Below are 20600 nucleotides of genomic sequence, written 5' to 3' on the forward strand. Positions count from 1 at the left end.
GCATGAGAAAGGGTGCACACAATGAAATAATTTTTCAAAGCTGCAGCCCTAACACACTCTGAGTAGCTGCAGAGCTAAGCAAACCGGAGCCAAACGAAAGAGTTATTGTTAAACGCTTGAAGGAATGATGGAAGGATAAAACCCGCAAAGAAAACTTCAGATGTTACCTCAGTTAACACCCAAATGGGATGGGCATATGTAGACTCCGCTGAAGCAGAAATAACCATTCCTACTTCACAACTCTGTGTCTCTTTTCTGCATCTCACTTGGAGGTCACAGTCTCGTGAAGGTTGTAGTTAATAGTAGACGTGGTGGCCAAAGACCTTTTTCTTCCTTAGTTGACGGTGAGCCCCATGGAGTGTGATGGGCCCATTTACCTTGAAAGCCTTTCCTCTGGATTTCCTTTCTGCAGATTTTTCCTTTCCAAAATCTAGAACACCTGCTCCTTCCTGTCTTTCACATCTGTTAGCTAGCTGGTCTCTGGGTCTTAACTAGAATCTGTTTCTTCCTCTCCATTCCTCTTGCCATTGTCCCAGTCCAAGAGTTCATGTTTTTCTATTCTTTTTTTTTTTTTTTCCTATCAAGACAGAGTCTCCCTCTGTCTCAGAGTGGAGTGCTCAGAGTGGAGTGGCTCACTGCAACCTCCACCTCCCAGGTTCAAGCAATTCTCATCCTTCAGCCTCCTGAGTAGCTGGACTAACAGCGCCCGCCACCACGCCTGGCTAATTTTTGTATTTTTGGTGGAGACGGGGTTTCACCATGTTGGCCAGGCTGGTCTCAAATTCCTGACCTCAAGTGATCTGCCTGCCTCGGCCTCCCAAAGCCAAAGTGCTGGTGTTCCAGGTGGGGGTATCTAAGCTCGCTTGTTCTAGTCAGTTGCCTGTTTGGTCTTAGATTGTTTTTCTTTTGCTTCACTTTATATACAGGGCACTGACCCCTGCAAACTACATTTCCCATGCTCTCATACCACCTGGCTTTCAGGTAAATTTGCGTTCTCTCTCTCTCTCTCCTCTTTCTCTCTTCTCATTCTCTCTCTCTCTTCTCACTCTCTCTCTCTCTCTCTGTGTCTCAGGCTATGTCTCTAGTAGTGGCTAAATCACCTCCACGGTCCCCAACAACTACCAGGTGACCCATCATTCATCTTGGGCTGCAGTAACAACACCTTCCCTTTGTCCTTCCAGCCCCAGAGGTGGTAGTGACTTTCTACAATTGGTAATCTTTGTGTTTGTTTCCCCTCATCCTAATTGTTCATTCTACTGTTCTAACATCTTTGAATTTCATTTCCTGTTTTAAATTCCTCCCATTGAAATCCCTCGTGTGATATTTTCTTCTAGTTCTCAAAATGGGCCTCTCCTGAAGAGAAGGCATTCCCTGCACAAGGGAATCATCCCTTCCTTTCTCCATGATGCAAACTCCTACATGTTTTTTAAGCTTTAGCACAAATTCTCCTTTTCTCTCAAGGCTTTCCTGACTATTCCAGGCACATTGAGTCACTTCTCCTTTGCTGCCAATGTACTTGTTATTTATCTTATTATAGAAAATGTTTGCACATTGATCTCCTCACTAGCCCAGAAGCTCCTTGAAGCTAAAGACTAAATTTTTATTTATTTATTTATTGTGTGTGTGTGTGTGCGTACGTGTGTGTGTGTGTGAGACGGAGTTTCACTCTTGTTGCCCAGGCTGGAGTGCAATGGCGCGATCTTGGCTCACTGCAACCTCCGCCTCCTGAGTTCAAGTGAGTCTCCTGCCTCAGCCTCCCGAGTAGCTGGAATTATAGGCGCCCGCCACCAGGCCCAGCTAATTTTTTGTATTTTTAGTAGAGACAGGGTTTCACCGTGTTGGTTAGGATGGTCTCGAACTCCTGACCTCGTGATCTGCCTGCCTCGGCCTCCCAAAGTGTTGGGATTACAGGTGTGAGCTACCACACCTGGCCTAAATTTTTAAATTTGAATATCACCAATATCTGGGCACATGGCAGGCAATTAGTAAATATTTGTTAAATAATACACTACAAAATTTTGAAAAATTTCTAGTCATATTTAAGCAGCCTCAATAGGGTCATGATTCTTAAATTTTGCAAACATATCAGATACTTTAGCTGTTTTATAATGAAAACAGTTATAACTGACCTCTTTATAAAGAAAATGAATTAATAACTGTAGCTGAGCTAGAGATTTTATTCCAGTGTTGGCTGCAGTATATAATTAATTGCAGTGCTTACTGTATTTCACCAAACAGTGGAATACTGATGTTTTAACTTTAGTTTCAGTCCTTGGAATTTGCATTCAGGCTGGTGTATTCATATTCCAAAATGCTGCTCATTAAAGAGTAATTATAAATGTATATAATTAGGAATAGAGCACTATTGTCACTGTTGGAAACACACACATGTATATATGTATCACATCATATACATAGTCCAATTTACCTTTTCTCATCATTAAAAAAAATTTTAGAACCGTGTAATTTCTACATCATAATTAAATCAACATATTCTTTCAACAATTCACAAAGTGATTATGCCAAGTTGTCAAATCTTTTATGATTCCTGAAAGTTAAAAAATGTCATCTTTAACATTTTATTGAATTCAAGAGAAAGCTTAAAAGAATAAAAATGTATTACCGAAACCTCTTATTTGGCTTAAAACATAAAATCCAAAATCTCTAATCATTTGGATTCAGAACCCTCAACATCTATACTGAATGTCTGAAAAACAAAAGCATAACCTGTCTCGTACTCCAGATATAAAGGCTATTGATATTCCACTACCAACCTAGCATTTCATATAACATGACCCATTACCTAAAAGACTGAAATATGAGCAAATAGAGAAAGGTTTTATCAACCATGGAAATAATCCAAAGAAATTCAGAATACACAGTGCCTGAGTATCACTTGAAAATAATAATTCAAAGTCTTTGAGCTATAGGACGTAATTACACTGGATAAATTCTAGTTGATGGAAGAATCGCTGATGATAAAAATTTTTCTCCTACAAATCTGAAGCCAACATGCCTTTTTTGTTAAATGTCATCATTAAATATTTATTCTTTATTTTGCCTGCTCTTTTTGAAGGCCAGAGAAAACTCTGGTTAGACTTTTTTCCTTGTACAGTTATAAATTGCAGTGTAAACTTGATGTCCAACTTACATTTAAAGTCTTTGACAATACTTGGACATACTTATTAAAATTAAATATTAAAACTTACCTGATGTATTTTCTTTTCTTTCTTTCTTTCGTTTTCCTCCTCCAGGGGAGCGTGTCTTGAACCAGAGCCAATGTGGGTTTCCACAGACCACTAGGCAAGACACGTTGACTTCACCTCCACTCATATCTGCTGTACAGAAAACCCGACATGATTAATCTAGCCTGCAATCTGACAGAGACAGAACTGAATATAACCAGTTATTCCTCAGGTGCCCCCAGTGATTACCTGCTCTTCCAACAGAACAGAAAGGGTCTTACGGCCACTGGATAAAGAGACCATTCTGTGTTTCAAGGCTGGAGTTATCCAGGAATAAAGCTATATCTTCAAGCACTGTTGGTTTAAAATCTAAATCTAATATTTAGCTTTATGTAAAGGAATTTGGACATAACATTCTAAGTTTCTCCGTGCATACACTTTAAAGTAATCATGTAGATATCTACATTTTCTGGAGTATGGACAGTCTGGTTGCAGACAATGGTCTTCATTCTCAGTAGACACAACGAAAAGGTGGTTCTTTACTCTTTAGATTCATCTTCAAAGGAAGAAATCTCCTAGTACCAAAAACGTAAAATTGTTTTCAACTTCCTGTTACTTCTCATTTTTGTTTCTATAAAACAGTGAAGGGATTATTACATAGGGGATTTTTTGTTTTTTACATTTACACATATAAGCCTTGGGTTGAAGAAATTGATGTACAGTGTTTTTTCTATGATCCAACTGGCACCTTACTCTTCTTTTTTCCCCCAAATCAATAGGTCTTTTATTGCATCATTTAAATATCACAAATAGGTCTTAGGAATCATCCGGCATCTTGTTTCTGTAGCTGGACTACTCTTAGGTCTTATTCAGCAGCCTGCTTAACTGTTCCTTTTTCAGAGACATAAATACCATCCACACATTTTCTGATATCCTTGTTTTTATTTAATTGTCGTGGCTGGCTGAATCAAAGCAGCTGAATTTGCAACAAGATCAATGTCATTTCCTTCAAGGGTTAATTCATCTTTCTGGGCTTGAGATACTGAACAAGCAACACCTGGCCTCCTCCAAACCCTGTAGATTTATTTTTCACCCAGGAAATTTCGGAACTCAAGCAGAGACCTATTCTTCTGGATAACGACATTGATGGAGAAGTGAGTACACACAGAGCTCATCTTGCAGCGGAAGCCCAGCACAACATCCTTGACCATGTCCTGGCAGCCGGTTCCTTTCTGTTTCCCCACTATTTTTTGTCAATCCCAGAGCCTCGTTTTTTTTTCTTTCCAAGGAGACTGAGGTCTACATTGATGTGATTGAAGTCCATCCACAGGGTTCCTCTAGGGCCTTTCGCAATTACTGAGTGTCCCTTCAAAGTGATATCTACATTTTCTGGAATATGGACAGTCTGGTTGCAGAGAATGGTCTTCATTCTCACAGTAGACACAACGAAAAGGTGGTTCTTTACTCTTTAGATTCCTCTTCAAAGGAAGAAATCTCCTAGTACCAAAATGTAAAATTGTTTTCAACTTCCTGTTACCTCTCATTTTTGTTTCTATAAAACAGTGAAGGGATTATTACATAGGGGACTTTTTTGTTTCTTACATTTACAAAAATAAAGCCTTATGAATATTCAGACAAGACAAAATGTCTAACCAGTTCTGTCCAACAGAACTTTCTTCAATGATGCAATGTTCTAGATCTGCAGCTTCCAATGCAGTAGCCACTAGCCACATGTGGCTATTGAGCATTTGAAATGTGACTATTGCAACTAAGAATTTCCAATTTCATTTCATGTTAATTTTAACAAATTTAATAGTGGCAACAAATGTTGCTAGTGGGTACTTGCTGGACAATGCAGGTCAAGAGAGTGTGATTTGAATGGCACAAAGTAAGCTTCTTCACCCCCAAATTCCTGTATCCTTATTTCTCATGGTGCCTTGGTCTCCGTGAGTTGAAACTGACTCTTTAAGCAATGAGATGCAGAATGAAATTAAAACTACGTGCCAGTCAGAGTTCTTGGTTGTAAACACAAGTCAACTCTAGTTGACTTACATAAAAAATGTTTTGCAGTTATATAGGCTCTCCTCCAAAATCAAAAGGAAGCCTGGAGAATCAAGCTTGAGCTGGAACAAAGGAAGCTGGTGCATGGCCAAGATCTTGCCACGAAGAACAGTCAACCTAGGATGCTGTTGCTGCTCTTGACATCCCTGGACACTTGCCACTACACTGCAGAATTCTGCTGCCCTTGGTCACTCTCTGCTGGCTGTTCAGCTCTCAACTCCACAATGGCCACTTCTAATAATCTCCAGTTGAACTTGGGCCATTGTATCACCCCTTAGAGATCCATAGTATAGCTGTGAAAGTCCACTGGAAGGACATGTCTGCTCACCTTTTGGGTTCATAAACAGTGCCCCTCCCCATTTAGGGGCAAAGAAGGGAATCAGTGTAAGCAAAAATATTATTTCAATGAAAATTTCCTATTTTATTTTCAAAGAGATTGACCTTAGTGCAAATTCTAAAGAAGTGCACACAGAATCAGAATGATTTGCTATATAGAAAAATGCTTTAAGTCTTTTAAATTTTTTGAATAGGGTTGTCATTTTTATTAATCGTTAGCCATTAAATTATAATATAAAAACTGTATAATTATAACATAACTTTTTGTTGTTTTGAGAAGGAGTTTTGCTCTTATTGACCAGGCTGGAGTGCATTGGGCGTGATCTTGGCTCACTGCAGCCTCCACCTCCCAGGTTCAAGCAGTTCTCCTGCCTCAGCCTTCCAAGTAGCTGAGATTACAGGCACCCGCCACCACGCCCAGCTAATTTTTTGTATTTTTAGTAGAGATGGGGTTTTGCCATGTTGGCCAGGCAGCTCTCAAACTCCTGACCTCAGGTGATCTGCCCGCCTTGCCCTCCCAAAGTGCTGGGATTACAGGCATAAGCCACCATGCCTGGCCAATTATAACATAATTATAATTAGTTACAATGATATATAATTGTTCATGAAGTTATAATTCATATTTATAATTGCCTTGGTTAAGCTAAGGGTTGATAACTAGTAAATCTATGGAGAAAAGGTGAAGAGTGCTGCACTCCTTGGTGTGTGCCTGCCATCTAGTGTCAGGACACATTAATGCTACCATGGAAGCCCTAGTGTACCTGAAAGGCAGGTTTGCCAGGGAGAGTTTGCTCCACTTTACATTTTCCCAGTGTTTCAACCCAATCAACTGTATACAGAGACATCCTTAGGCTTTTGAAATTATCTCCCATTTTATCCAATATAATTACAGCAGAATTGCAAACATAAATCTCTGAGAGCCAAAACATATGTAAGCATTACTTCATTCCTACATTCCCTAAGCACGATTCCTTTTCTTTTATGTATCTCCAGAAACAAAAAGTGGTTTAGGCATGCTATTCTTCTCCCATAGAGAATGCTTTGACCGCTATTACCAACATGGCCACTGACACTGGAGTCACTGATGCCATGGATTGCTGCCTTCTAAAGAGCTCTTCTCCCCCAAAAGAGTGATAAAATTAAGTTTGAGAAAATAATGAAAGACAATCCATCAGTATTCATGCAGACCACTCTAACAAGGATGGAAGAACCATGAATAAATAAGATAGATCCAGACCTCAGCTTCATCGCTTCCAATCCTTCTAAGATTTAGAACTCCTTGTAATATTTGTGAAGTATCATACCCTCTTAGCAAAATCAAGACAATCAACGTCTCATATACATGAGACTAATAGGACTGACCTCATATCTTGTTGCAATGTTGCCCTCTAAGAACCCTTCCAAAAGGAAGGAGTAAATATCAAGCAAGTGTCCTAATAAAGTTTCTGGTAGGTGGTTTGGCTGAAAAGCTTGAGATGAGGTTGGCATAGGCAACATTATAGGGTATCTGTGCCCTCTAGCAGCGGGTGTATCCATGCCTTCCTGGGTTTGGCTAGCATGCTGTTTGATTGGTACTATGCAAGGGACTATGTTAAAATGTTAATCTGGATCTGGAAGCAGAAGGAAGATTAGCAGTATTAATCATGAAAGTACGGTAGACTTGAGGTTTGGGAACTCAAGAATTTTGGGGACTGGGCTGGAGGGAGAGGAGGAACGTTTAAGGTTCCTGGGCTGGGCGCGGTGGCTCACGCCTGTAATTCCAACACTTTGGGAGGCGGATCACGAGGTCAGGAATTTGAGACCAGTTCGGCCAACATAGTGAAAACCTGTCTCTACCAGAAATACAAAAAATTAGCCGGGCATGGTGGCGGGCACCTGTAATCCCAGCTACTTGGGAGGCTGAGGCAGGAGAATCGCTTGAACCCGGGAGGCGGAGGTTGCAGTGAGCCAAAATGGCACCATTGCACTCCAGCCCCGGCGACAGCGCGAGACTCTGTCTCAAAAAAAAAAAAAAAAAAAAAAAAGATTCCTTCATGGGGCAGGATCTGAAAATAAGAGTTGTGAAAGTTTGAGAGGTGAATGACGTTGCTAGACCGCTGAGTGCAAGGAGCATACAAGGCAGAGGCCTAGCGAGGTTGGAGTCATGGTCGTTAGGGACTGGGTAAATCCAGCAAGGGAGCCTTTCTCCCTTTCTCAGTCACTCCCCTCACCCTCCTTCTTGCCTGGCTGTCCGCTCACCTCTTCTCTTCCTTAGCGCTGCCTTCTTCCTCCTTTGCTGTGGCTGGCTTTCTTTTTCATAAATGGTCATATCAGTTTAATCACAGTTATACATGAAACCTACAATTTCTTATGCTTATTGAACATCTAAATTAAAATTCGTGAGTTGAATCTTCTGTATTTCTAAACAGTAAGTCTCTAGTGAAGTTTCTTAATTGTCTATGGCCTTCAAATTATTTTTTCTGTTGATGTACAGTCCTAAAGAAAAAGAAAATAAATCAAAGGCTCTCTATACCTCAAAATAAAAGTTCTCCTTCCGCTCTCATCAAAGACTAGTATCTAGAGATTGACTACTCACCAAAGCTTACATTTGTGCGTGCTGCTTATGCCTAATTAGAGACTACGCAGAGATCAATCCTGTTATCTTGTGGCTGCGGAGATGCTTCTTCCTACTCCAGACTTTTTTTGTATTTAAGATAAGACAACTTGAAAAATCCAGTAATAGTAGTATCCTTAAAATGGCAATAACAAAAAAAAGTTGAAAATATTTCACAAATATTTATTATAAATAGGAACAATTAAACAACATCTTAGATGAGTAATAAAAAGGTAGCTCCTTCAAAGATATGACACCTGCATACTTTTCCAAAAGGGTAGATGATGTGAAAACTGGGCAGAATGCCATTCCATTTCCGACTTCAAGACCCTGTAAGACTGTGAGAAGAGAAAGAGCACAGGGCATTGTGGCATCCAGGATCTACAGAGGCACTATTTGCACTTTCTCCACTGTTTCCCGTATGGAAAATCCGATCCCTTCCTTTTCATTCCTTGATGGTCTCTATTGACCTTCAATCACTGATTTGCTTCTCTTTGTGAGAGGATTTCAGTCCCAGGAGGAACTTTTAATTCCTGTTTTTTACTCTCTTCTGATTGGGGGAGAACACAGGATTAATATCCATGGAAAACATTAAGGAATCCAGAGAAGTTATATGTTTACATTAATATACAGAATATCCACAGAGAATATAAAATGCTACAGCAAAATCAAGTTTTTCACTGGGACACAATATGTCTCTCCTTTCAATTATTTAAAGTCCCACAGAAACTTGACTGACATTTTCTATGCATTTTTGAAGAGAAATGGAAAGACATGTAGGGGGGAGGGTGTGTGTGTAACGTAGTAGCTATTTCGGGAGAGATTAGCTTGTTGTGTAATCCAGTCACAGAAAGATAATCGCAGACACCAAAGCTAAATTTCTTTGACGGAATTCATGTAAATCAGTATTTTTTTTTTTTTACTTCTACACATGAATAAGAAGTAATTTCATTCACTATGGTTGCTGTGTGGTGTAAATACACATATTCACTAATGTTAAGAAAAATTGTGCCTATTATGTATAGTAGTGATGCACATAATTTACACACACTCATTGATTGAAGTGTTTCCCTGTGGATCAGGTGCGTTCATAATCAGATGAAGGAAAAGCAAAGGAGGCATTTGTCTATTTTCCATTTCGTGAATCATAAAATCGGAGGTTTGGGCTGACTACCTTTAGGTTCCCTTACGGTGTTTTTTGGGAACCGCTTTGGAATCAGCTATCTAAGTTTGGAATTGCCACCACGAAAGTAAACACCGTAGTGAGGAGCGGGTTGAGGAAAAGAATAAATAGTTGGTGGAAGGAACCACCGTACTCGAGGGAGGGGACAGTGGGAACGGCCCCTGTCACAATCACTCAATCATTTATCCAAAGCATCAACATTCTCAGAGCAAAGAACTTGTGTTTCTAACTCCAGAGGTGCCTGGATTCACAACCAAAAATGCCTCTTCCTCGCTCTCCACAGCCCCTCCCATGCCAGACGCCGACTCGGCACCCCCTTTTCGCTGTGCATTTCTGCTTCCCCCCAAACCCCGAGTAGTAAAGCGAGGCTCCTCGCGGCCCCCGCGGGCTCCCAGGGACCCACAAGTTGAAGCGCGAGGGTTCCACGCGGGCTGCGGGCCTCGGTGTTGCAGACTTTCTCAGGGCGCCTGGGTCGCGGCAGGCGCGGAGTCCCGCGCGCAGCAGCCGCTCTGCCGGCCTCGCCTCCGACCCCCGCCCTGCGCCAAGCGCGGCAGCGCTCGCGACCCAACTGCCCCGGGTGCCGAGCGCCTAGGGAGGGGCCGCCAGCGCCGAGCAGCCCCCGCCTCCCCGGAATCCAGAGGCCGAGCCGGAGGCGGCGGGGCCACGGTGGGAGCCCCCGAGGTGGCCCGAGCGAGGGCCCCGCATCCCCGCAGAGCCCGCCCGAGGGCGCAGCCGGCCACGCCAGGGGAGGCGGCCGGGCGGCGGGGAACGGCGGGGGCGGAGCGCAGCCTCCCGACGCCGCCGCCTCACCGCCCCCCTCCGACTCCTCGTCCTCCGCTCACAGCCACCGCCTCCGCCTCCGCCGGGCTGAGGAGCCGGGAGTCCGCCGCGCCGGCTCGGGGCTGCGGGATGGGAAGTTAGCGCCACGGCGGCGGCAGTGGCCGCAGGGCACCCCGCCGCCGCCCAGGAGCCCGTCCAGCCAGGGGTGCCGGGCGCGCCCAGCCCGCCCCGGAGCCAGGCCCGCGGGCGGCGGCGGAGCTGCGCAGGTGGATGCGGCTGGAAGATGGCGCCCTCGGGCCCGGGCAGCAGCGCCAGGCGGCGGTGCCGGCGGGTGCTGTACTGGATCCCGGTGGTGTTCATCACCCTCCTGCTCGGCTGGTCCTACTACGCCTACGCCATCCAGCTGTGCATAGGTGAGTGCGCCCCCCGCCGCGGCGCCCCCAGCGCAGCCCACCCCGACTGTCCCGGGACGCTCAGCCGCGCCTCCGCTCTCGCCCCCCGGATGCGCCCCGGGCGCTGCCAACCTGCCGCGTCCCGCCGGCTCCGCCGCCGAAAGCAGCCTCGGGGCAGCTTCTTCCATGCGCACGCCCCTCGCCCTCCCCTCCCAACTCTCGGGTTACGGTGTCGCCTCCGCCCCGCACTCGCCGCCGAGCCTCCCGCCGCCTTCCGCTCACAGCCGCCGCCCCGGCCACACCCCCTAGAGGGGCGGACGGTCCCAGGGACCGCTGTGGAGAGGGGAGGCCGAGGCCGGCGAGGTGCGCCGGGGGCTGAAGGGTTGAGCTGGGCCCGGCCCCGAGCTGCGCGAGACCCGCGCGGGGGTGCTGGCCTTGGCGGCGGATCTGGATCCCTTGCTGGTTGGCGTCAAACCACTCGTTAAAAATTTGTGACAGCGCTCAGGGGCGTTTTTGCTGCCTTTATGATTTGAGGATTGCCAGTTGGACACTTTTCTAGTTAAAAAGGATGTGGAGGAGGTGAGCTACTAGAAAGTATTTTTGAGGACGTGTGCAACACACTAAACCATAATTTAGGTGTTTGAACAGTAGGGAGAGAAAAAAAGAGGTGATCGTCTGAGGTTTTTACATCCAGAGAGCGAAGTGGCTCCAGTCCGAGTTCTAGGTTCCGGAATTGATGGGTAGGATACTTTTAATGCTGAAGATTAAAAATTTTTAAAAAGTTGATTATTGTGCACAAGTAGGGAGTACAATGATGTCGCTTCATGTAAGCTGGTTTCTACCTTCAGGGGTTTTATGAAAACTGATCTGGGTTATCAGAAAAAGATGTTAAAACAGAAAATGACCTGCCAGTGGCTTGTGAATGCTATCTGTGTTTGGTGCTCCACCTAACAAAGTGTCTGTTTTTGCCCTACCAAGCGCTAGCTTTGGGTGGGACAAGGGAAAAGATTAAATAGTGGCCTATTATATTGAGCCTTCACAACCTCAGCATTTTCAAAGCCTCAAGATTCAGACGTAAAATCTTGTCTGAAGCCATCTTACCTCAAAATGTTGCCCCTTGTGAGAAAGTGTCATAATAATTCATCAGAATAATCACTGATGTAAGTTTTAAGAGAACCGAGACTTTTATTTCATATAGTTTTAAAATTTGCTGTTATTACTTGAAGGGATTTAGAAACAAGCGTAATGGTCCAAAAAAAACCTTGAGTCTGTTGTTAGGAAAAGATGAGGCTGTACAGGCATCATCATGAGGCTGCATTTAGGTATGCAGTCGTCAGGTCATCTAAAATATATAGGAAAGGACGTGTAGTAAATTTTGTATTAACTATTAAAATAGCTTGCCTTATTGAGATAGACTGTATATGTTACATAACTGTTGGGAACCTTTGTTGTGTTTCATTCCTTCGTCCTCTTAAAAACAGTGAACAATATCAATTAATATAACCTGCAAAGAAGGGACATCCTAGAAGGCCTTCATTATCAAAATAGCTTCTTCTCCTGTATTATCACATTAAGCTAAGACGCTTATCTTGGTACAGTGTCTCATGTCCATTTAGAGGAAGCATTTGAAGGCAGAGAGAGCTCTTCTGCCCGTTAGAAGGATGTCTGCTCCTAGCTGAGGTGCTATATGGCAGGTCTTACTATTGTATTGGGTAGACAGGTGGTGGGGAAGGAACCAAATGGAAAATTGCTATTATATCTGAATCGTATGTTTATATGTACTTTCGGTAAGTTTAAGACAAATCCAGGGTATCCATAAAATCCACGTCAGTATTTTAGTAAGTGACGATTTGACTAAGAGGAAGAATGCCTCTTTTTAAACTGCCTAAGTGGCGTGGCCTGTTATTGATACCTCACCTATCACTTCTTGTCCCTGCCTGCCTGGCGCAATGCCTGTCTGCCTGGCGCAATGCCTGTCTGCCTGGCCTGGCGCAATGCCTGCCACATTGAAAGCAACAGTAAGTGGTCTTGAATAAACAAATAAATGATTCAGAGGCAATATCTCCTAGGTTTTCAGAAAGTAGCTTTTATATTTTTATTGCTGTAGAAACAAAAAGTAATTGTTATGAAAGATCTAGATTCTAGAGTCTAAGAAGGAAGAACAAGTTGAAGCTGAATTTGATTCTAGAGACCATGGCAGTTTATGAGTGGCAAGCTTTGCATAGCCTTGGTTGAGTGGGAAGTTGAAATTTCCTTATAGGCACTGGGAAAGATGGCGACTAGTGTGACTGACACACAAAACCAGACTCCTTTCCTTTTCACAGACAAAGCAAATGGAAATACCAGCCCCCACCCCACCCCCAGCATTAATGACATCTCAGACTGCCCTGCCTTTTGAAGATTCTTTTTCTCTTGGAAGTTGCCATTTACAAGCAGATTTTCCAAATTTCTTCCATAAAACATTGGCCAAGGTTGGGACCAGAGTGTGGGGGTCGGGGGCTGGGAACTGGGTCAGGTAGCAAATGGAATGGAAGAAACAAGGAGGACCCTGGTCCTCCTTCCACATCTGCTCTCAGCTAGGGATGACCCTGAATATAAATTATTCTGTGCCCTTTGCTGAATGAACTGCAATTTAGGAGTAGTGCTTATCCTGGTATCCTTGGAAACTGGAGATAATGATTCTCATTACAGTTAGTTTCTATATTTAACAACGTGGATGTATGTGGCTCTCTAGGCACTTTTTCAGTTAGCATAATTTTTGCTTAGTGTTTGTATTTTATAAAAATAACCTCTCTTTTTGGAATATGTGTATATGTAAAATATATGGGATGTACATATATTGTGTGAGAGTCAAGTATTTTTGGTTAAGTCAGCTTCCTATTCTGCCAAAGAAGAGATCACAAAACACAGTTATACTTCTAATCATTTGGACCATATTTATCTCGTTTGTTGGTTAACGAGGCTCTTCTATTCGTATTCCTCCCCCTCCAACCTTTCCTTCCCTTACCACTCCTTTTCCCTCTCCCCTGTCCCTCCTGTCCCTCCTGTCCCTCTCTCCACTCCTGGCTTCTTTTGTGTCTTAACTCTCTTTGCTCTCCTTAGATATTAGGTTGGTTTCCATCAAGTAAGATAAACTCAGAGGTAACATTTGTAAGGGGAACTTTAGGCTGCACTATGAGAGGGAGTCAGGGTGGTCTGCAGCCTCAGGCATGCCGCATTCAGTGAGCACACGATGTGGTTTAGGTATGTTTCACAGATGCCTTGTGGCTGCTGCTGTGTTAACTTCGCTTGTTGAAGAAGGTTCACTGAAGTTTCCCCTTTTAAGTGCTAACGTTTAAATTGTTTTAACTATTTCATACCATTTTCTTTATTTCAAATTTACCGAAAAGTTTCAGTAGTACAAGAAACTTCCACATACCCTTGTGTAACCAGTTCAGTTCCCATTTTTGTTAAATATATTACTTTCCTGCTCCTTAGGCAGGTGCTATGGGACATTTATTATGATGTTGCACCGTCATGTGGTTCTGAATTTGCTTATGGTTTTAGTTACATCATTTGAAACAATTATGAATTTTGAAAAGCTTAAAGGTCATCCAGGCTAACCCCTCCTGTACGTTTAAATGAAAGAGTTAAACTAAATTCCAGAGTTGCCACAAGTTCAATGTTCTTCCTCCGAGTTACCTAGCCAGAGGTGTCAACTATGACCTTAGCTACTGTGATGCAGATGTCCAGATGTCTCCTTTTCCCAGCAACCCCCCCTCCAAATCTCTTAGCCCATTGAAGTTATGCAGCAACTCTTTTTAACTTTATTATTGTTTACAAAGAGATGACAGAGCTCTGAAAATAAGCCAACAGTCTTTACACAATTTCAGAGTTTTAAAGGGCTTTGTAGTTTGGGGCTATATAGTATATATTTTTGGCTTTGCAAGCCATGTGGTCTCTGTTCCAACCACTCAACTCTACTGTCTTAGAGAGCCGCCACTGAAGATACTTTAACAAATGGGCGTGGCTTTTATTCAACAAAAGTATTTAGCCAACCTTGGCCCTTGGGCAATAGTTTGCTGAACTTTGGAGTATGTTGGAAGTTAGACCACTAGAATCTTGAGGTTTTACTCGTAGTTTTGCTGTCTTTATTACTAAACATCCTTCAGCAATGATCGCAGCCTATTATATTCCACAGTGATTATAATACTTAGGGATCAGTTTGAGAGATATGCAGCCATGTTTTCATTCTTTTAAACAAACCAGAAAACAAACATCCCTAAGAACAAGATACATAAAGCCTCCTACTTGGATTCTGTGAGTTATGACCTACCATTCATTCAAGGCCACTGCAGGCTCAAGGATAGAGACTGCTGGGGCTCTCAGTTGTTTTCCACCGTGAAATGAATTTGAGCTACTCAGAAGAAGAAATGTATTCTTGTTATTGATATTTAAACTGTAGCTTTATATTATTAATATCTTGATATTCCTGATACTTAAACTATTACTTTAAAAACTGTAGGACAATAAAGCATTTTTTACAAAAAAGAACAGGCAATAGATCTTGGGAATACAGATGTTCTATTAGGTTGATGCAAAAGTAATTGCAGTTTTTGCCATTACTTGGTTTTGCCAACTATTTTAAATATTAAAATAGTTTTAAGTGGAATGTAAGGCACATCCATAGAAAACTGATGCATGCAAAACATTTAATGCCTACATCACCTTAGAAATGATTACTTATTGGCCAGCACGGTGGCTCACCCTTGTAATCCCAGCACTTTGGGAGGCCAAGGTGAGAGGATCACTTGAGGTCAGGAGTTTGAGACCAGCCTGGCCAACATAGTGAAACCCCATCTCTACCAAAAAATACAAATATTAGCCAGGTATGGTGGTGTGTGCCTGTAGTCACAGCTGCTTGGGAGGCTAAGGCAGAAGAAATTGCCTGAACCGGGGAGGCAGAGGCTGCAGTGAGCCGAGATCACACCACTGCACTTCAGCCTGGGTGACAGAGCGAGAAGCTGTCTCAAAAAAATAAAAAAGAAAAAAAAGAAATTATTAGTTGTTGGCAATATGATTCAAAATATATTACTTCTGTGACTTTTCTTGATATTGTTGAATATTTTAAAGATTTGAATTTATGTGAATAGGGTGATAAAAACTCAACATTTCTTCAAATCGAAAATTCAAATGTATAAAATATAATATGTTCCAAACTCTTGATCCGTGCTGCCATTTTACTTTAATATAAATGGTCAAGTCGGGAAGGGGAGTAAGAGAAAAGACTCTGCTTAATGCTTTTTTGGTTCCATTTAGTGTGTCAGAGACTTCCTTTTCTTTTGATGTACTGGACAATGCAGCATTACTATTTGCTACTAAACCCTATTAGAGAGAAACATTTAAGGCAGTTAGCACAGTCTTAGCATGTACAAATGCGCAATAAATGTTGAATGAATTAATCTCGTGATTTCTACTTAGTCTTATTCAATTGTATAATGCAAATAAGTGAGACGATAGGATCTGGGTTCAAACCTCAGTTTAAACTGAGGCTTATTATAGAAAAGTTTGCTTGCAATTGCTTACTGAGAATGTTGTCCATGCCATTAAATTGGTACTTGCAGGAATGTTTCCAGTAATTAAACAGAAGCTGACGGGATGGTTTCTTAAATCAAGATAATTAATTGTCTCTAGAGAAGGTGTGTTTCCATGAGGTTAGAAAGCAGGCAGCTTCTTGAGGGCTTGAGTAGGGTTCATTCAAAAGCATTTACTTGCCAGGCATTTCCCGCCACAGAAATGATTTAGAAGATAACTTAATAGAGATCTTTTCCTAGTAGCCAAGAAAATAAACAGCCTCTGGGAAAAAACCCAAAACCAAAGCTTTCTAGCTGGCTTGGGCATGAGGAGAGGAGCTGCCACCTTTCTGGATGCCATTTCCACAGGAGACTGGTAGGAAAGCAGAAATGGAAAGCAAAACGTCTCTCCTAGACATGTGAGTTGGCTGCCTGGCTAATGGAAAAGGATAAACAATGAGGCAGGTAAAAAGAGCTTTTGGGGAGCACGTAAGTAGAAATGAATTTTAAGTCATGTTACAGATCTTACCACATATATTTAGTGGTTGACGTAGTCTCAGAGTAAGATTATAAGCAGCAGTGTTTGCCTCTGCTATGAAGTAGGAGGTGTTTTAGCTCCCTCACTTCTTACCCGATGCTCGGGCCACTTTTACTCTGCCCAGGGCCTGTGACCTGGTGGGTGAAACTGGGCACGAATGCAACTCTCTGAATCCACGGCGAGCCTGGAGAGCTTATCTTAGAAATGGACAGAAACCAAGGGCAGGTGGGTGAAGTGGAGCTGACGTTGCACCTGAGGAACGGCCTTTGGAAAGAGCTGCTGCCTGGCAGCCGGTCACTACAGAGCACTGGAACCACCACTGCTCCCCCAATCTGGTAACAGCGGGTCCAGTGTTCCAGCCTGGGCAGTGTCCAGCTGGCAAGGCTGAGGTGGTTGCGCCCACATCTCAGGCTGCATGGTCCAGCGAGCTCAGGTGTTTGATCTTTTTTCGTTACCGTGGTGAGAAGTGTGCTAGCGGGGGAAAAAAAGACAAATGTATCCCATAGATGAGTATATATGGGGGCGAGGGGTTCTCCATGAAATGGTCCTCATTGATTTTTTTGTTTCGTTTGTTTTTATGTTTTATCTTGATGGAGAATTTGTGATTTTCCTTCTCAGAAAAATAGAACTATACTTACATTTCATAATTTATACTGTGGATTTATACCACTGCGTTTTGACAGTTGTATCACATCACTCAGCCTTCTCTTCTCCAGGAAGTGGTGTATTTATGGGTCCCCTGAGATTCCAGCACTGTTCATGATGAGTGCAGAAATTCTATCTTGTCTGACTTGCAGAATGACAGATTAGAATATGGCATAGATTCTTAATGCTGTCTGTTGGGAAAACAACATTCTAAAGATGATTAGAAAGACAGTTTTAATATTATGTGGAATTCTGTTATTACATATTACCATTTAGAAATACTACAGAGAATTTATAATGAAAGCATAAAATAATTGAATGAGGTTTTTAATAGTCCATTAGAAAACTGTTGAAAGTTTTTTCCTAATTCCTTTAAGGGAATTTTATTATAATTGTCTTGATTGTTGTTTCAATCAAATGGCAAAAGTGAAAAGGGTGAAATTATCAAGGCAGGAGGTAGGAGGAAGAGGCGCTGGGTAGGATGCTCTGATTTCTTAAGAAGAATAGGATAGCTGTAAAGAAACCAGACATGATTGCTTGAGAATTTTCCTTTCAAAATGATAATGTCACACTTTATATCATTTATGTAGCATTTTTCCTAATTTGACTTTTTATCTGGCAATGACTTTTAAATTCAGTTATAAATATTAGTTGCCTGAAGTGTTGCTTGAGAATTTTCCTTTCAAAATGATAATATCACACTTTATATCATTTATGTAGCATTTTTCCTAATTTGACTTTTTATCTGGCCATGACTTTTAAATTCAGTTATAAATATTAGTTGCCTGAAGTGTTATAAAATCCATTTTTATTTGAGAGATACTCACAAGTGAAAATATATGCTGCATTTCTCATCTTAGCACTTTACTCTAAAGTGCATACTTAATGGTAGTTCATTTTAGGTATGTTATTGATTGGATTACATTTTAAAAATGCCAATGAGTAAGTGCTTTTATAGATGGCTGGGTTTTATTTCTTTGCCAGTATTTCTTCCTGGTATCCTGAAGTTTCTCCTCATGTGAAGTATACAATTAAGCGTTCCTGCCATACTTAAATTAATTAGAACTTTTATTCACTAGCACTGCCCCACCCCAGAGGAACAGAGTGGTGCAGAGGAGTTCATCAGCAAAATATACACTAAACAATAAAAAAAAAAAACTTTTTCTCTAATTCTTTTAAAACCAAATATCCAAATAATAAAATAGTTTCTAGGTAGTTGTCTATCTTCACGATCATGTTATAAAAGATATAATCCTTATAAAAATAAGTTCGTATAGTTTCAAAAATTTTATGTGATTATAATTCAGTGAAATGTGGGAAACCAGAATGGCTTTGTCATGATTACCTGTTTTCTCATGCACAGATAAAATTAAATTCTATCTCTGTGTTTACTGCATTATGTGGATGGATTCGCATCATATTTGAAGGGTATGTATGGAGGAAGGTGACTTAAAATTCAGACTGAACTGCGTCCCTCATCCCTTTGGATCCCATGAGTCCTCTCAAAGAGCTGAATTGAAGTATGGCTTTTCACCAGATTTGTAGGGATGTGAGGAACGGTGTGATTTGGAATTGTGTTTGTAATGTACATAGCATGTTGGAAGTATTTTAGTGGGAAAGACAGTCCATTCCAGAACAGCTGAGCTGGAGCTGTAATGAGAGACACCTGAGGCCAACTGCGAGCATGAAAAAGATTTCAATTATGCGTCTCACACTGAAAGTCATAAGCTTGCTCCAAATTCCAGGGGCTAACTTGTGATCAAGTTTACTACTAAATGGGCAACTCCATGTGACCTGTTTTAGGAAGAAAGGCAGTCAGGGATTTATGTACTTAACTATGACTAGTGATTAGCCAGGGCATCTCCAGAGAGGTCAGTGAATGGGAAAAGATTTGGGGCAGGGACGAGTTTTCTCTTAATCAAGGTCTTAATTATAGCATATTTTAATGAAATGCAACTTATTCCAGGACTAATACCTACTGAAAATTAAGATATACAAAACAAAGAACTGTATGTCATTCAAAGGAGGGGGAAGGGCAGTGATTCACCATAGCCTCCCATAAACTTGCCCTTTTACAAATCCAAGAACTGAATGCTTTTTAACCGTCCATAATTCATTGGACACCCTTTTAATTTATTCGTTCAAAAATATCTATTGACAGATGTTGGAGCTTACATTTCTAACTGGGGGAAGGAAAATGAATTAAAAACATAAGTACATTAGACAATTTGTTAGAGGATCATCAGTGGCATGACGCAAAGCAAAAAGTAGGGAAGAAGGCCTGAGAATGCCGGAGGAAGTTTTCGATTTTAAATACGGTAGCCAGAGAAGGAGAAGAACTCATGAAATTTAAGCAGAGAACTGAAGGAGCTGAAAGATTTAACCATGCGGGTATTGTGGAGAAATGTATCTCCGGCCAAGGGAGTTTGATTTACAAGCACAGAGGCAGGGGTCAGCCCAGCATGTGTGAGGAGGAGCAAGGAGGTCATTTTGGCTGAAGCGTAGTGAGCAAGGGAAAGGGAAGTAGGTGACAGGTCAGGGATGTGGGGAGAAAAGCGGAGATCATGGAGGGCCTCAGGCCAGAGGCCCCTGTGAGGACTTCGGTTTTACTTGGGGTGACATGAGAATCCACTGCAGGGTGTTGAGTACAGAGGTGATGCGCTGCAACTTAGATTTGAAAAGATCTTTCTGGCCGCTGTGGACCTAGGCTACTGCATCAATCCAGGTGAGCGATGATGGTGTGTCAAACCATGGCGTGGGCACTGGAAATGGTGAGACGTGGTCAGATTCTGGACGTATTTTTACAGTAGCAACAGCAGAACTCACAGACAGATTTGAGTTGTGTAAGAAAGAAAGGAGTAAAAAATGATTCCATTGTTTTTGACCCATACAACCGAAAGGATGATCAACTGAGATGCAGAAGGCATCAGTTAGGTGGCGTGGAGGGTTGCAGTAGATCTGGAATGGATACGCTGTCATGAAATAGAGATGCTGAGTAAGCAGTTGCACACATGAAGTTGGCATTTGAGAGAGAGGCATGGAATGTGGGAATAAATTCAGGAGTCTGCAGCATGTAATTGGATTTAAAGACTTGGCACTGGATACATTTGTTCTACCACATGTGAGAATGTAAATGAGCAGAGAAATGGACCAAAGATGACCAACACTGAGAGTTCAGGAGATGAGTAGGAACCAGCAAAGAAGACTGAGAAGGAGCGCCCAGTGAAGGGGAGGAAAACTGAGAGAGTGTGGTGTGCTGAAGCCTGGGGAGGAAAGGGTATCAAGGAGGAGGGAGGAATCAACATTGCCACATGTACTGGGAGGACTGAGAATTT

At 42.3% G+C, this 20600-nt stretch overlaps 1 protein-coding gene and 1 pseudogene across 5 annotated transcripts in view; one reads left to right on the plus strand and one right to left on the minus strand.

Annotated features, from left to right (window-relative positions):
- Nucleotides 1-3204: 3204 nt before the first annotated feature.
- Nucleotides 3205-10912, minus strand: LOC103891281 (large ribosomal subunit protein uL6-like; annotated as a pseudogene).
- Nucleotides 10182-20600, plus strand: part of ZDHHC2 (zinc finger DHHC-type palmitoyltransferase 2) — a 71981-nt gene continuing 61562 nt past the window's right edge. The window contains exon 1 of one of the 5 annotated variants that reach the window (XM_009243556.4): nt 10182-10551. In XM_009243556.4, the coding sequence (XP_009241831.1) occupies nt 10422-10551 (130 nt within the window). In that variant the 5' untranslated portion in view covers nt 10182-10421. The remainder of the gene's footprint in view (nt 10552-20600) is intronic. The other 4 variants (XM_054561232.2, XM_054561231.2, XM_054561229.2 and 1 more) reach the window with 4 other exon arrangements.

Source organism: Pongo abelii, chromosome 7, assembly GCF_028885655.2.
Source record: "Pongo abelii isolate AG06213 chromosome 7, NHGRI_mPonAbe1-v2.0_pri, whole genome shotgun sequence".
Lineage (NCBI taxonomy): Eukaryota > Metazoa > Chordata > Mammalia > Primates > Hominidae > Pongo > Pongo abelii.